The 17,226-nt window shown below is 41.1% G+C and overlaps 1 protein-coding gene across 3 annotated transcripts in view; it reads left to right on the top strand.

Moving 5' to 3' along the window:
- The window catches only part of ube3c (ubiquitin protein ligase E3C), a 184,578-nt gene that overhangs the window by 58,790 nt on the left and 108,562 nt on the right, over positions 1–17,226 (top strand). For all 3 annotated transcript variants that reach the window (XM_043690704.2, XM_043690705.2, XM_087987558.1), the window contains one exon: positions 8,435–8,521. In XM_043690704.2, coding sequence (XP_043546639.2) covers positions 8,435–8,521 — 87 coding nt within the window. The remainder of the gene's footprint in view (positions 1–8,434; positions 8,522–17,226) is intronic.

Here is a 17,226-nt window from a genome sequence, read left to right as displayed (position 1 = left end):
TGATAAAAAATAAAACATGTCACTCTGTTTTGCCTTGGTAGGGCATGCCTGACATATTGAATATTTCCATCATTTTTTGTCTTTGACTCTTAAAAGATGGCATGTTATGGCTGCTGAGAGTTGCAAGTAGTCCAAATAATTGCTTTCTCTCTGTAGTATTAGCAACATAATAGAGTATGGATGGAATTGAACCTATATCTTATTGCTTTGCTTTGCAGTGCTTGATTTTGGTGTTTGGGTGTGTTGCGTATTTTTAATTTAGTTTTTAATTTGTGTAAGTTTTGGTGGGGGTGGGGGGAGTCAGAAATTTGGTCATTTGCTGAACTTAAAGAAAACTGTGAAATGGGGAAATTACTGATACCTCGAAGTTTGGACATGTGCATAATGATTGCAAACTAATCCTGAATATTTTATGTTGTTGACTTGTCCTTTTGTGCAGCAATAATTGAGTGCGGAGTGGTGTTGGTGGCAGGTCTGTAATCAGTGAGAAAACATGATGAGGTCTCTTCACAAGAGCTGCATGCCAGCCACATCATAACTAGCTGTGCAAATAGCATTTTAAACTTTCGTGATCAATGTTTTTAATATGTTACTTGGCAGTATTAGAACTATACCTTTCCATTGCCTCTGTGCTTAAGTTGTACTAAGTACAAAATTATGTTTATTGTGCATTCAGTGCAAAGGGGGCATGTGGAATTCAGATCCATTACTAAAAATGATTTAAATATAGCTTTCGTGGTAAAATTTTTTATTTGTGGTTAAGAAAAATACATCAGTATAAGTGACAATAAACTGAGTGGGACAGGAAGAGACACTTTCTGATGCACTATTAGTGATCAACTTTAAGGTCTCATCGAGAATAACAGTGGAAAAATAATTCAAGTCACTTTATTTGAATGTGTGGAGCACCTACAATATGTTAGATGACTAGTGACACAAATAGATACAAATATTTAGATATAATCACCATGGAAAAACTTTTTTTACTCATGGACTATGCATGTTGCAGGCTAGGCCAGAATTTATTGCCCATCACTAATTGTCCTGGAACTGTGTGGTGTTAGTCTATTTCAGCAGGCAGTTAAGTATCAGCTGAGTTGCTGTGGATCTGGAGTTGCATGTAAACCAAATCAGGAAAGCCCAGCAAATATTGTTCCCTAAAGGACGTTACTGAACCAGGTGGGTTTTTAATGACAATCAGCAGTGGTTACATCATAACCATTTTGCTAGTTTTTAATTCCAGGCCTTTGCTGAATTGAAATTTTGTCATCTGCTGTGATGGGATTCAAACGTAAATCCCCAGAGCATGGCAACATGGAGTTTTGACTTACAAGTCCAGTGAGACTACCGCTGTACTACTGTCTCCCCTTAAAGTGGATTAAGGTGACAAGTGACCTAGTTCAGAAGTAAATATTCTGAGTGTACAACATTTGAAAAGACAGCAACAATGGAAAATGAGGGACAGTTGATAAGCAATGATACATAAAGACATTAGTGAAAAGGCATCTTGGTCCTAAAAATCAGGAGATAGAACCAGTATGGGTCGAGATGAGGAATGGCAAGGGACAGAAAAGGTTGGTGGGAGTTGTTCATAGGACAACTTAGTGGTTATTTTGTCATTCAGTGCAGTAGCAAGAAACTATTGGAGCTACTAACTGGGATATTATAAATTGTGGAGAAATTTTAAACCTCATACAAAATGAAATGCGCAAATGCAACCTGAGAGCTAAGTTGTGGAATGCTTTTGTGACAGTTGCCTAAAACAATATGTTGTGGAACCAACTAGAAATGAAGCTCTTTTAGATTTAGTATTATGCAATGACACAAGGTTAATAAATTATTTTATTGGAAAATAATCTCCAGGAAATAGTGATCATAACAATTATATTTTGGGTCACTGTTATGGACCAGACTAAATGAACTCAAAATATATGAAGATGATAGTCTGGACCACAGCATTTGCTTACTTTTAAAGGCGAGTATAAGGCCTTGTGTTCCAGATGCAATTCGATTGATAAAACTACCAGGCTTGAAGCAAATTCCTACACTACAGTTAAAATACAAACAAAAGAAAGAAGAATTGGAATAACGTAAGTCTACTGAAAAACTTAACAGAATAATTGGCAACAGTAAATTCTGTAAAATACGTTCTTGCATGCAATTCTCCAGTCCAAACTCTGTGAGAGAATGTACCTCTTAAAACCGTAGTGTTGTCAGTCGTGTCAAAACGACATGCTTGAATCCCAAACAGATCTTAAAATCAAGTGCAGAGGCATGTGTTAGGCTCAGTTGGTGTGAATAAATCGACTAAAAGGTATGAAGTTATGTGAACAGTGGGAAACTTTTAAAGAATCGAAATGGTTCAACCAAATGCGTTTCATTGAAAAACAAAAATTTAGTGAGAAATAGCCATCTTTGTCTTGCAAAGGAGACTAAAGACTTCTTTAGTTTCAAAGAAGAGGTTTGTAATGTTGTGAAGATTAATAAGAAGACTGGGCATTTGCAGTGTTTTAGAAGTCAGAGGTTCACCAATAAGTTGTTAAGAGGGAAAATAATAGCAGGTGTAAACCGACCAGGAATTTAAAAGCCATTTATCGATGTATATGAAGGAAGGTGGTTGTAAAACAGACATTTGCCCCTTAAAAGCAATGACAAATGAATTGTCATGGTGAGTTGGCAGATGTTGAAAAAATATTTTCTGTTGGGACAGTAGAAAACATATATTAGCTACTAGAGATAGAGATGAAAATGGGCAAATTTAGGTAATTAAAAAGTGCAGAGAAAAATATTGGGCAAGCGTGAGGAACTAAAGTTTTTTACAAATCCACAGTGCTTACAACTTGAAATTCACATTATGTGGAGATGCTGGTGTTGGACTGGGGTGGACACAGTTTAAAAATCACACAACACCAGGTTATAGTCCAATAATGAAAGTACAATATTTTGGAGCGCTGCTCTTTCGTTAGGTAACTAGTGGGGCAGGATCATAGGATACAGAATTGATCGTAAAAGATCAAAGTGTCAAACAATTGATGCGATGTATTGAACAAACCTAGATTGCTGTTAAGCCTTTAATCAGTTAGAGTGGAAATGCAGTTTCGATTGATTAATATGTGAATCCCAGCATTTCTTTACAAATCACAGCAGATAACTTAAGATTTTATCAGTACAAAAAAAATTGGCATCTCAGCTCAGATAATGAATGAAAAGTGAGAGGTTGGAATCTGTCTGTATCCCAGCCTTGAGTCAGACTGGTTCTATTTCCAAAGTGTGCATTTATAAAATATCGCATTGACTGACAATACCTACATTGTGTGTGTGTGTGTGTGTGTGTGTGTGTGTGTGTGTGAATAGAATGTATCCACAAATGCAAATTCACCTCAAAGACTTTAGATATGTGTGCATGTGAGAGAAGTTAACGTGTATATATGTGTTTGGGGGTGCGGGGGGGGGGGGAAGAGGTTGAGAGCGAGTCTGTGTTCTTCGTAGTGTGTGCATGAGTATGACTGAGTATTTGCCTGAGAGTGGGTGTGCGTGTGTGAGTGTAAAGTGTAATGGAGTCATTTACAGTGTAGCATGGACCCAAGATCCCAATTGAGGCTGCCTCATGAGTACCGCACTTGGTTGTCAACCACTGCTCGGTGACTCTGCATTGCTGCCTGTCCCGAAATCCATCTTGGAGGATGGTCACCCGAAGATCTGAGGCTGAATGTCCCTGACTGCTGAAGTGTTCCCCAACTGGCAGGGAACACCCCTGTCAGGTGATTGTTGCGCTGTGTCCATTCATCTGTTGTTGTTGTCAGCTTGGTTTCACCAATATATCATGCCTGGGGACATCCTTGCTTGCAGCATATGAAATAGACAATGTTGGCTGAGTCACTTGAATATCTGCCATGCATGTAGTGTGTGGTGTCCCCCCCATGTAATGGTAGTATCCATGTTGACACTCTGGCACATCTTGCAACGGTTGCCATGACAGGGTTGTGTAGTATTGTGGTTGATGTCCTGAAGGCTGGGCAGTTTGCTGCAAACAATGATCTGGTACCCTTTGTCATCTCATAGAGTCATAGAGATGTACAGCATGGAAACAATCTAGTCCCACCTGCCAGCACCCAGTCCATATCCCTCCAAACCCTTCCTATTCATATACCCGTCCAGATGCCTTTCAAATGTTGCAATTGTGCTAGCCTCCACCACTTCCTCTGGCAGCTCATTCCAAACATGTACTGCCCTCTACATGAAAAAGTTGCTTCATTGGTCCCTTATATATCTTTCCTCTCTCATTCTAAACCTATACCCTCTCGTTCTGGACTCCCTGACCTCAGGGAAAATACTTTGTCTATTTATCCTATCCATACTTCTCTTGATTTTATAAACCTCCATAAGGTCACCCTTCAGCCTCCAATGCTCCAGGAAAAACAGTCCGAGCCTATTCAACCTCTCCCCATAGCTCAAATCCTCCAACCCCGGCAACATCCTTGTAAATCTTTTCTGAACCCTTTCAAGTTTCACAACATCTTTCCGATAAGAAGGAGACCAGAATTGCATGCATTATTCCAACAGTGGCCTAACTAATGTCCTGTACAGTAGCAATATGACCTCCCAATCCCTGTTCTCAATGCTCTGACCAATAAAGGAAAGCATACCATATGTCACCTTCACTATCCTATCTCGTTCTTTCCAGGAGTGGAGAAGTTATGCCATGCTCTTCGCAGCCTGTAGCACATTATCGATAAGAATGATCACCTCGCCAAAATTTTGTCTGAACCTCCAATTCTCACCTTTCAACAACTGCCAAACCTTAACATTGTTTGCAGCAAACCGCCCAGCCTTCAGGACAACATCGGCCACAACACCATACAATCCTGTTATGGCAACCACTGCAAGATGTGTTAGAGTGTTGACATGGATGCTATCATTACTCTGACTTCGGGGCATTCAACAATGCAGAGTTGCTGAGCAGAGGTTGATAGCCAGGTTTGGTACCCATGAGGATAGCCTCAACCGGGATCTTGGGTTCATGTCACACTACAAGTGGCCCCACTACATTATACACACACTCAATCACACAAACACAAATACACATATTCTCACATTCATACAGACCTTCTTTGATACACATGTGCTCTCTCTGTCATATACATGCGCACACATTCTCAAGCATAACCTGTCACAGACATATACTCCGTCACACTTGCGCACACACACACTATCAAGCATGACATACTGTTAGACGCACTCCCACTCTCTCTCCTTCTCTCGCACATACTTGGACTCTCTGACTCACTTTCTGTTTCTTGCTCCACGACACACTCACGCGTGTCTATGGGGTGAATTTTGTTCAAAAACACAATCTGTAGGCAGTCAGCCCATGTGACATTTGATAAATTTCTACTTTGGAATTAGAACAAGTCTGACTCAAAGTTGGGATACAGACAGACTCCAACCTCACACCTTTAATGCACTGTCTGAGCTGAGATTTCACTTTTTTTTAATACTGGCGAAACCTTGTTGTCTCAGGACTGTGACTTGAAAGAAGTTCTGGAATTTATGTATTAATTGAAATCTGCATCTTTAAGTGATTAAAAACTTAACAGCAATCTAGGTTTGTTCAAAACATCGCATCAGTGTATGACACTTTGATCTTTTCCTATAAATTGTGTCCTATGATAGTGTCCCACTAGTTACCTGATGAAAGACCTGTGGTCTGCAAGCTTGTACTTTCAAATAAACCTGTTGGACCATATCCAGGTGTTATGATTTTTAAACTTGAGCTTCAAAAGAGACCTGCAGTGGTGTAAGCTCTGGCTCTGATTTATAAAAGTCAATTCTGTAATTGGAAGTTCACAAAAGTAACATGTAGTGTTTGAGTCGTAGAAGCTGAGTGGCACAGATGAGTTTCTGGGAAAAATGGTATTTTGTCAGTGTTTTGGCTTGCACTCATCACAACAATTCACAATACCAATCTAAATGAAAAGCAGCATTTATACTTATACAAAACAGCCTTGATTCTCAGAATGAGACGAGTGGGGAGTATTTTGTTCGGATAACTGAGTTCAGATAACAGATTGTTTGGATAATGGGTAGTGTTTTCATTGGACCTTGAGATCTTATTCGGATAATCCGAAATTTGAATAATGTTCAGATTATCGAGGTTGTCCTGTAAAAGGAAAGTGCTAATTAATTGGACTGTCGTGGTGGTGTTGCCATGTGCTAGGTTGATTGATCAGTCAATGCATTGTCTTGAGCAATGATTCAGGGATAGGGTGTCACCTATTTTATTGGGTTGAAACCAGTGCAGCGTATACATGGTCATTTTGTTAATGAAGAGCAGAGCTCTATAAGTGAATATATTTCACTTCCAGAAAGTGCAGGTGTGTCATGTTGAGAGCCTAAATCAATCCTAAATTGCCTTTTATGAGCAAGACTGCAATGTAATGCTGCTTTTTTAAGCAAAAAAATCAACTACAGGCCATTTTACCTGATATTTTCCTCAGGAAAGTGTTCCAATCTGTTGTTAGCTCAATCTTAACCATCCCTTTTACAAAAAGCACAGAGAAGTCAACATAGAAGGAAAGGAAATTCTGTTTGGTGTGCATGTTATGTTTTAAGGATGTAACTGGAGCGATTTTTAATGAAAATTGCAATAAATACCATTTCGCTCCATTGAACATGTTGCATTCTTGGATGCCTCAGTCTAATTGCAATGCATGTGACATATACCAGGTATGTTTAATAATAAGCATATGGCCTGAAATGTTCTAGAAATTTCCAGCCTCTCGGTAAACAGTGGTTGAAAGGTTTCAGACAGCATTCCCCACTGCATTTTTCCAGCTGTAATACATCCCTGAGCATAATCGAATCAGTGCTGTTCTTTTCCCACAAAACTAAGAGGGCATTAGGTATTGATCTCTTATGGTGGAAGTTGTTTTCTCAATGCAGACCTTTGCATGTAGGTCAGATAATACAGCAAGACCTGACTGTTTGTAGTGTCCTGTGGCAGTGTGCCAAGGTCCATCCTTAGAAGTACGAGGGGCAGGTGGAACCTCAGCACAAGCTTAAGAGGAGTGACTATCCCAAATAGTGAATGCTTATAGGTCAAAGCCTTTTTGTGCATATACTTTGTTGTCATTTTCTGCTCTGATTGCTGTTGGCTCACAGACTCATGAGCATCTGCAACTTGTTCAAATTGGTCTGGGCAACCAAGGAAAATAGAGGCAAGAACAAAATTGTGTTCTGCAGGAACGGGGCCAACTCATCCTTGTCCCCTTCACTGTCTGAATAGATTACCTGAAAGTGCTGGGAATATGGGTTGGAGCTTGTGCTCCATTTAAGTGCACGTAAATAAATTTCCAGATAGCCCATTGCTAATCACCAAACTAATCTAAAATGAAACTAAAACTCTTCTTCCCTTCCTGACTCTCAATATAGAAACAAATTAAACATAAAACTATACATAGTTCTGTCCTCTTTAGAACCTGAGTTTCCAAATAAAGTATTATGAACCTTCATCACGTGTTTTTATCGAAGTAATTGAAACCTTGATCTTTTCTTTCCCTTCGCCCAATGAATTCTTTCAAATGCTACAAAGCCATATATGTTTCTTTGCACTTTGACAGGGGAAGGAAGATTTGAAAAATGTAACTGTTAAAACCAAATATAACTGTTGAATTTTCCAAGACCTTGAACAGGAAAATGTTTGTCATTTACTGATCAAAATAGAGGGAGATTGAGGAAATGCTAAAAGTTGAAACAAAAATGGGTATAATTGGAGCAAGTCAGCAGGGCTGGCAGCATCTATGGAGAGCAAGCAGAGTTTGTCCAGTGACCTTTATTCGGGACTGACCTTGAAATGTTAACTCTGCTTTCTCTCTACAGATGCTGACACACCTGAGTTTCGCCAGCAATTTGTTTTTGTTGCAAATTCCAGCACCTGCAGTTCTTTGGGTTCTTTTTGTTAAATGCTAAAATTTATTGTTTGAAATGCATGATTTGGTTCAAAGTCGGTAACAAAGTGCGAATGGTGCATTTGGAAAATTAAATCTTTGAAAAATTTTATTTTGCTAGTCAAGAAAGTAGACGGTTTTAAAAAATGCAATTAGTGTCCTCAAATATCCGAAAGAGCTTTATGGATGTTGAATTATTAAAACTTGTGCTTTTCATACCCCTTATGATCCAAAATTTAAATTTGTTTGAAATAAGTACTTATCGTCATTTTACTTGGCCCTTTCCATTTGATATTTTGCAAGTTACGCTTTTGAATATTGTATTTCGCTTCTTTTGTTGAGAGAACAATGATTTGCTGCTTTCAACTGTCAAGTGTAGTGTAGGCGTTTGCTTGTGCACTGGACAAATGCTTTTAACTTGTAGAATTTAGGAATCACGTTGGTTTAATCTGTGCTTGTTTCTTAAATTTTTTTATGGTTGCTTCCAGACTTCTGTATAGTTTGGCTTTCAACGCAAGATTCATGCGACATCTTTGGAATTTGATCACCTCTGTAACAACAAAAATGATCACAGGGTAAGAATATATATCGCATTTCCAGCAATCTGCTGGAAATTGTTTACGGTTACCACTCATGTTGATGAGCAGTTATGGCACATGAGTGGTTATTTCTTAAGATTAGATAGGTTATAAGACTGGATGTCCAGTAGTTTGAAATATTTTAAATTTTCAACAAGAAACCGAACTTGAGAGACTGTAGCATGGTTTACTTGGGAAGTTAGAGTGAAGAGGCTTTTAAGGTAAAAATTATGAACCAGCAGGAAGAACTCCAAATAATGACAAAGTAATGTTAAATTCTGATTTTAATTCTGAGTGACTCTTTAGCAACATGGAGGTTTTAAAAAAAACTATGCAATTCTCAATCCATCCACCAATGGGAGCCATTTCTCCACATCTACTTTGTCTAGAACACTCATGAATTTGAATAGTTCTGAACTTTCTCTTCTAAATGGAAACTGTCCCAGTTTCTCCAATGTATCCACTTAACTAAAGTTCCTCAACCATTGGTCCAATCATTTGAAATTTTTCTGTACTCCCTCTTTGTTGCCTTCACACCTTGTAAAGTGCGGTGCCTCGGACTGGACAGAATACTCCAGCTGCAACTGAAGCATAACTTGCTTTTGTACTCTTCTCCTATTTGAAGTCAAAGATTCCATGTTCCTGATGAGCTCTCCCAATTTGTGCCAGTATCAATCATTTATGTTGATGCGCACAATCTGCTCTTGTAACCCTTTTAGAATTGTATCCTTCATTGTAATACTGTATCTTTGTTTTTTCAACCAAGATAAATTGCTCCATGTTTGTCTGCACCAACTTTGATTTGCTATTCCAACTTGTTCCCCCTTTGAAGTACTGCACTATTTTTTTTCACAATCATTCCAAGTTTTGTATGGTCCAGAAATGTTGATATTATGCCCGGTGTGCCAAGGTCTAAGCTTTCCATACATTATTAGAAACTTCACTATAAACCTTTGTTTAATGTGGAAAAACCACAATTTAACAGCACTGTTCCCTATCATTCAACCAATTTGATTTCCATGTGGAAACATAGAATATAGAGCAGAAGTAGGCCAGCTGGCCCTTTGAGCATGTCCTGCCACTCATGATGATTATGCTGAACATCCAACTCAATAGCCTGTTCCTGCTTTTCCCCCATATCCAAAGTGCTATATTTAACTTCTCCTTGAAATCATACAATGTTTTGGTCTCGACTGCTTTCCATGGTAGTCAGTTCTACAAGCTCTCGACTCTGGATGAAGAAATTTTTACTCATCCTAGAATCCTGACAGAGGCAGCAGTCGATTCAGCCCATCAAATCCACACTGACCCTCCAAACAGCATCACACCCAGATCCACACCCTGTGCCCTGTCTCTGCACTTCCCATGGCCAATCCATCTAACCTGCACATCTTTGGACTGTGGGAGGAAACATGGGGAGAATGTCCAAACTCCACAGAGAGTGTCTCAGAGGTGGAACTGAACCCAGGTCCATGACGGTGTGAGGCAGCAATGCTAATCATTGATGTGTTCCCACTTGAACAAAATTTCCACTCGAGGGGCTGGAACTGCACTGCCATTGTTAGTAAGATCTGCTACTTAAAAATTAAGACTCTGAGCCATTCACTATTTACATGCTGACATGACACACTTAAAGGGAGGTTAACTGAAATGTTTTACTTAACATTTAAAACTGGGAAATATTTGGATAAAAAGTATATTGGAATTTAGTAGATGTAACCATGCGATCTAAGTAAAGGTAGCAAGCAAACTGTGAATGTCATACCTTCAGGTAACGACTAGTATCCATTTTTAAGGATGTGGAAAGAATGCACTTAAAGAAAAAGAATCAGCCAAAATGCTTTCACATATGTGTTGATCAATTTTAATCTTTTTGAGAGTTTAACCAGTATGGTACATAAAGGGAAGCCAGCGAATGTTATATCCTTGAATTTCCAAAAAAAATTTGAGAATGGCCTCCCTCCCATCCTCCTCCTCTAACCTAACTTTAAAGTCCAAGGTAAGCTACTCAGTGTTCTTGTTTTGGAGACGAAGTGTAGAGCAATGGCAGCGCAGGCAGTGGAATGTTCCTCCTGCCGGATGTTTGAGGTAGGGGTGACCACCGATACTCCTGCCGACTTCATCTGCGGGAAATGCAGTCAGATCCTGCTCCTCACAGAACGAGTTAGGGAACTGGAACTGGAGTTGGATGAACTGAGGATTATTCGAGACACTGAGAAGGTGATAGGTAGAAGCTACAGGGACATAGTTACGCCAGAGAACAGAGGTAGCTGGGTAACAGTTAGAGGTGGGAAGGGGAGGAAGCAGGCAGTGCAGGGATCCCCTGTAGTCATTCCCCTAAACAATAGGTATACCGCTTTGGATACTGGTGGGGGGGACAGCCTAGCAGGGGTAAGCTGCAGTGACCGGGTCTGTGGCGTGAAGTCTGGCTCTGAGACTAAGAAGGGAAAGGGGGAGAGGAGGAGAGCGCTAGTTATAGGAGACTGTCTAGTTAGAGGGACGGACAGGCGATTCTGTGGACATGGGCGAGACTCTCGGATGGTTTGTTGCCTCCCGGGTGCCAGGGTCCGAGACGTCTCAGACCATGTCTTCAGAATCTTTAAGGGGGAGGGTGTGCAGCCAGAAGTTGTGGTGCACGTTGGCACCAACGACATAGGTAGGAAGAGGAGTGGGAAGGTCATTCAGGAGCTCAGGGAGTTAGGCTGGAAGCTAAAAGCTAGGACAGACAGAGTCGCCATCTCTGGGTTGTTGCCGGTGCTACGGGACAGTGAGGCAAGGAATAGGGAGAGTGTGCAGTTGAACACGTGCCTGCAAGGATGGTGTAGGAGGGAGGGCTTTAGGTATTTGGACAACTGGACTGCATTCTGGGGAAGGTGGGACCTGTACAAGCAGGACGGGTTGCACCTGAACCAGAAGGGTACCAATATTCTGGGAGGAAGGTTTGCTAGCACTCTTCGGGGGGGGGGGGGGGGGGGGGGCGGTTGAAACTAATTTGGCAGGGGGATGGGATCCGGACTTGTAGTCCAGCAAGTAGGTTAGCTGTTTTTCAGGATGTCCAAGAATGTAGGGAGGCTGTGGAGAAGGTAGCACTGACAGGGAGTACTTGCAGACACAGAGATGGGCTCAAGTGTGTATACTTCAATGCAAGGAGTATCAGAAATAAGATGGGTGAACTTAAGGCGTGGATTGGTACCTAGGACTACGATGTTGTGGCCATCACGGAAACATGGATAGAAGAGGGACAGGAATGGCTGTTGGAGGTTCCTGGTTACAGATGTTTCAGTAAGATTAGGGAGGGTGGTAAAAAAGGAGGGGGGGTGGCGTTGCTAATTAGAAATGGTATAACGGCTGCAGAAAGGCAGTTCGAGGGGGATCTGCCTTTGGAGGTAGTATGGGCTGAAGTCAGAAATAGGCAAGGTGCAGTCACCTTGTTGGGTGTCTGCTATAGGCCCCCCAATAGCAGCAAAGATGTGGAGAAACAGATTTTGGAAAGGTGCAGAAGCCACAGGGTAGTAGTCATGGGTGATTTCAACTTCCCAAACATTGATTGGAAGCTCTTTAGATCAAGTAGATTGGATGGGGCGATGTTTGTGCAGTGTGTCCAGGAAGCTTTTCTAACTCAGTATGTAGATTGCCCGACCAGAGGGGAGGCCATTTTGGATTTGGTACTCGGTAACGAACCGGGACAAGTGATGGGCTTGTTATTGGGTGAACATTTTGGTGATGGTGACCACAATTCTATGACTTTCACCTTAGTTATGGAGAGAGATAGGTGCGTGCAACAGGGTAGGTTTTACAATTGGGGAAGGGTAAATACGATGCTGTAAGACAGGATCTGAGGAGCATAAGTTGGGAGCATAGGCTGTCAGGGAAAGATGTCGTTGAACTTTTTCAAGGAACAGATATGACGTGTCCTTGATATGTATGTACCTGTCAGGCAGGAAAGAGATGGTCGTGTGAGGGAACCTTAGTTGACGAGGGAGGTTGAATGTCTTGTAAAGAGAAAGAACGGGGCTTACATAAGGTTGAGGAAACAAGGTTCAGACAAAGCATTGGAGGGATACAGGATTGCCAGAAGAGAGCTGAAGAAAGGGATTAGGAGAGCTAAGAGAGGGCATGAAAAATCTTTGGCGGATAGGATCAAGGATAACCCCAAGGCATTTTATGCGTATGTGAGAAACATGAGAATGACAAGAACGAGGGTAGGTCCGATCAAGGATAGTAGTGGGAGACTGTGTATTGAGTCGGAAGAGATAAGTGAGGTCTTGAATGAGTACTTTTCTTCAGTATTTACAAATGAGAGGGACCGTATTGTTGAAGAGGAGAGTGTGAAATGGTCTGGTAAGCTAGAGGAGATACATGTTAGGAAGGAAGATGTGTTGGACATTTTGAATAACTTGAGGATAGACAAGTCCCCCGGGCCTGATGGGATATATCCTAGGATTATGTGGGAAGCAAGAGAGGAAATTGCAGAGCCGTTGGCAATGATCTTTTCGTCTTCACTGTCAACAGGGGTGGTACCAGGGGACTGGAGAGTGGCGAATGTTGTGCCCCTGTTCAAAAAAGGAAATGGGGATAACCCCGGGAATTACAGGCCAGTTAGTCTTACTTTGGTGGTAGGCAAAGTAATGGAAAGGGTACTGAGGGATAGGATTTATGAGTATCTGGAAAGACACTGCTTGATTAGGGACAGCCAGCACGGATTTGTGAAGGGTAGGTCTTGCCTTACAAGTCTTATTGAATTCTTCGAGGAGGTGACCAAGCATGTGGATGAGGATAGAGTAGTGGATGTAGTATACATGGATTTTAGTAAGGCATTTGATAAGGTTCCCCATGGTAGGCTTATGCGGAAAGTCAGGAGGCAAGGGATAGTGGGAAATTTGGCCCGTTGGATAGAAAACTGGCTAACCGTTCGAAGTCAGAGAGTGGTGGTAGATGGTAAATATTCAGCCTGGAGCCCAGTTACAAGTGGAGTTCTGCAGGGATCAGTTCTGGGTCCTCTGCTGTTTGTAATTTTTATTAATGACTCGGAAGAGGGAGTCGAAGGGTGGGTCAGTAAATTTGCAGATGATACGAAGATTGGTGGAGTTGTGGATAGTGAGGAGGGCTGTTGTCGGCTGCAAAGGGACTGAGATATGATGCAGAGCTGGGCTGAGGAGTGGCAGATGGAGTTCAACCCTGCCAAGTGTGAGGTTGTCCATTTTGGAAAGACAAATAAGAATGTGGAATACAGGGTTAAGAGTAGGGTTCTTAGTGAGGTGGAGGAGCAGAGGGATCTTGGGGTCTTTGTTCATAGGTCTTTGAAAGTTGCCACTCAGGTGGATAGAGCTTGTAAGAAGGCCTATGGTGTATTAGCGTTTATTAGCAGAGGGATTGAATTCAAGAGTCGTGAAGTGATGTTACAGCTGTACAGGACTTTGGTTAGGCCACATTTGGAGTACTGTGTGCAGTTCTGGTCGCCTCACTTTAGGAAAGATGTGGAAGCTTTGGAGAGGGTGCAGAGAAGATTTACCAGGATGTTGCCTGGAATGGAGAATAGGTCGTATGAGGATAGGTTGAGCGTGCTAGGTCTTTTCTCATTGGAACGGAGAAGGATGAGGGGTGATTTGATAGAGGTGTATAAGATGATCAGGGGAATAGAAAGAGTAGACAGTCAGAAACTTTTTCCCCGGGTACAACAGAGTGTTACAAGGGGACATAAATTTAAGGTGAAGGGTGGAAGGTATAGGGGAGATGCCAGGGGTGGGTTCTTTACCCAGAGAGTGGTGGGGGCATGGAATGCGCTGCCTGTGGGAGTGGTAGAGTCAGAATCTTTGGTGACCTTTAAGCGGCAATTGGATAGGTACATGGATGGGTGCTTAAGCTAGGACAAATGTTCGGCACAACATCGTGCTGAACGGCCTGTTCTGTGCTGTATTGTTCTATGTTCTACAAGGATTGCATAAAGATAAATATGCAAGATGAGGGTTCATGGAATTTGGAATAATAGCTTGGGGAGATGAGCATTTTCAAATTGGGCCATTTTCAAGCTGGCTTGCTGTGATTCCTGAAGAAGGGCTTATGCCCGAAACATCGATTCTCCTGCTCCTTGGATGCTGCCTGACCTGTGCGCTTTTCCAGCAACACATTTTCAGCTCTTGCTGTGATTAGTGGAATGTAACTGTTTGGAATCTGTTTCTGATTTGGATGAAGGCATGTGGCATGATGTGTTAACTTTGCTGCAGATTCCAATCGAATGAGGAAGGCATAAACTAGGCTGTAATTTGGATAGGGTAGCTGAGTGGGTAACAAGCTGGCAGATTGGATTCCATGTGTGGAAGTGAGAGGTCATTAATTTTGGCAGTCGAGAGTAGAAAAGCAGAATATCCTTTTAAAATGGGTGAAATTTGTAACTGTTGGTCTTGAGAGTTCCTTGCATGTATTTGTGCAATGAACACAAAGTTAGTACACAGGCCCAGCAAGCAACTAGGAAGGCAAATGTTGTGTTGGCGTTAACATCAAAAGGATTGGAGTACAAACATAAGGTCCTGCTACTGTGAAATCTGGCTTTACTGAGACCATATCTGGAAAATTGTGTAATGTTTTGGTTTCCATGGTTGACATAAGTTATACATGCCTTGGAGGGAGGACAGAGGTGGTTTGTTTGATTGAATTCTGGAAGCAGAAGTTTGAACTGTGATGAAAGGCTGCATAATTTGGTTCTGTAAAATCTGGAATTGGGGGGAAAAAAAAGAGAAGTAATCTTTTCGAAACTTGCAAGATTTTGAAGATGCTTGCAAGGTCAACATAGAGAGATTATGCTCCCTGGCTGGAGAAGCTAGAAAATAAGGGATACAAATTCAAGGTGAGGACTTGATTGTTTGGGAATGAGGAGAAATTTCTTCATTCCGCATTGTGGATATACTGTACATCACCACATCCAATCTGAGATAGAGTTTTGATGTCTTGGGAAAATCAAAGAAAATGTGTAGTGAGCAGAAACGTAAATTTGAGCCAGAAAGTCTGCTGTAGTCATGTTGAGTGACAGATCTGGGTCAAGAGGTTGTATGGTTTATACCGGTTTTTATTTCCTCTTTCTCGCACTTAAAATTTGTAAAGCTTCCAGGGGCATTGGAAAGTGCAAATTTGACATGAGCATCAGGGAACTATTAAGACAAGTGCGCAAAGAGCTTCTCGAAGGAGAAGGAACAAGTAGATAAGCAGAAAGGTTTAAAACATGCCTTAGACAGCTGAGAGAACAGTGGTGGGGCAGTAGCAGTTGGTGATTTGCAAGAGACCCAATTTGCGAAGATGTAAAGATCAGTTGCTTGAAAAATAATTAATTGGAGGTTACACATCTCCGGAGAGGTAGGCGATGGAGGGAACTAGACATGATTAGAGTTGACCTGTCCCCTTGTTTTGTATTTTGCAATCGAAAAGTCTGATTGGTCTCTATTTGTTCTGTGCACTGCGTAATTACAACCCCCTCCAGCTTGCATGAATTCACTGCAATGAATATCCAATTATTGCTTGCCAGTGAGTTCGTCAGTGGATGTATTTGATATGTAAGGTGGAAACTTTATTTGCATCACAAACCTAATTTTGAGCGAGCACCAATTATTGACTTTGATCATTATCATCGCTCGCTCAATCATACCCATTGGTCATTGTCGTCTGTTTGCACACTGTATGACAAAGTATTTTCTCTCCAGTGGTCACCTGGTTTACACAACACAATTTCAAGCATTGTGACCATTTGTCATTTCACTCGTGAAAGGCCAGACTTTCTGATCTTTGCATTAAGGAACTTAGTGTCGCTCCAAACTTGAATTCAAGTTCAATAAAATTTATGACATTACTGTTCTTGTGAAGCACAAAAGTTCCAAAAACCAGAATGGTATACACAAGACACTAAGGTTTTTGGTTTGTCTTTTAATCTATCTAGAATTGATTGGACAAAATCTTTGCATTTAATATGTTCTCGTTGCTCAGACTTGGGGGTGGGGGAGAAAAATGATTCTCTGAAATGCTAAATCATTACTAGCCATTTAAGAGAATCTCATTAAATCATCCACTCATTGCCTTGGCATGCTCCCAGATTACCACATCCATTCTTAATGGGAGCTCTGCCCTATTAATTACCATGTAATTTTATTCATTAAAAAATTCTCTGTCAAATGTTCTGAATCATATGACACTGGATAAATTTAATTTGTAACCATTCTTTTTGATTGTTATACATACTACAAAAAGAGATGTCATTAACCAGCTCGATGCTTAATTTTTGTCAAGTTTACTTCAGAGTGAGACAAAAAGTGGAAGAGTGTTCTCAAGGTATACTTTAAGGTTATTGACATTACTATTGTTTTCTATATCAGAGGAAAAGTGGTCTTTAATTTAAGATACTTCCATACCCCTTAATAGGATTTTTATACTGGGAGCATTTGCTCAAAGGACAGATTAGTCTGAAAAATAATTCATTGCCCATTCTGTGGTGATTCTGCAGTGGAACAACTTGAGAGAGGTTGCTTGGGAAAACAAATTGAAGCTGCATAAGCAAATTTGAGTTCAGGAGCTGGAAAGGTCACATGGCGCACCTTTGCAACAAACCATCCCAAACAAGGTTGTGCAAGTATTGCTTTTTCCTCCCATTTGTGTTATCTTCCATGCAAGTGAGGAAGATGTTCATACACTATTTTTCAACATATACTATGGAAAAGATA

The sequence above is a fragment of the Chiloscyllium plagiosum genome, unplaced genomic scaffold, assembly GCF_037043375.1.
Source record: "Chiloscyllium plagiosum isolate Xiang-an unplaced genomic scaffold, Cpla_swu_hap1 HiC_scaffold_5, whole genome shotgun sequence".
Classification (NCBI taxonomy): Eukaryota; Metazoa; Chordata; class Chondrichthyes; order Orectolobiformes; family Hemiscylliidae; genus Chiloscyllium; species Chiloscyllium plagiosum.
The sequence above is the reverse complement of the archived record's forward strand: the minus strand, read 5'-3'. Positions and strand labels throughout refer to the sequence as shown.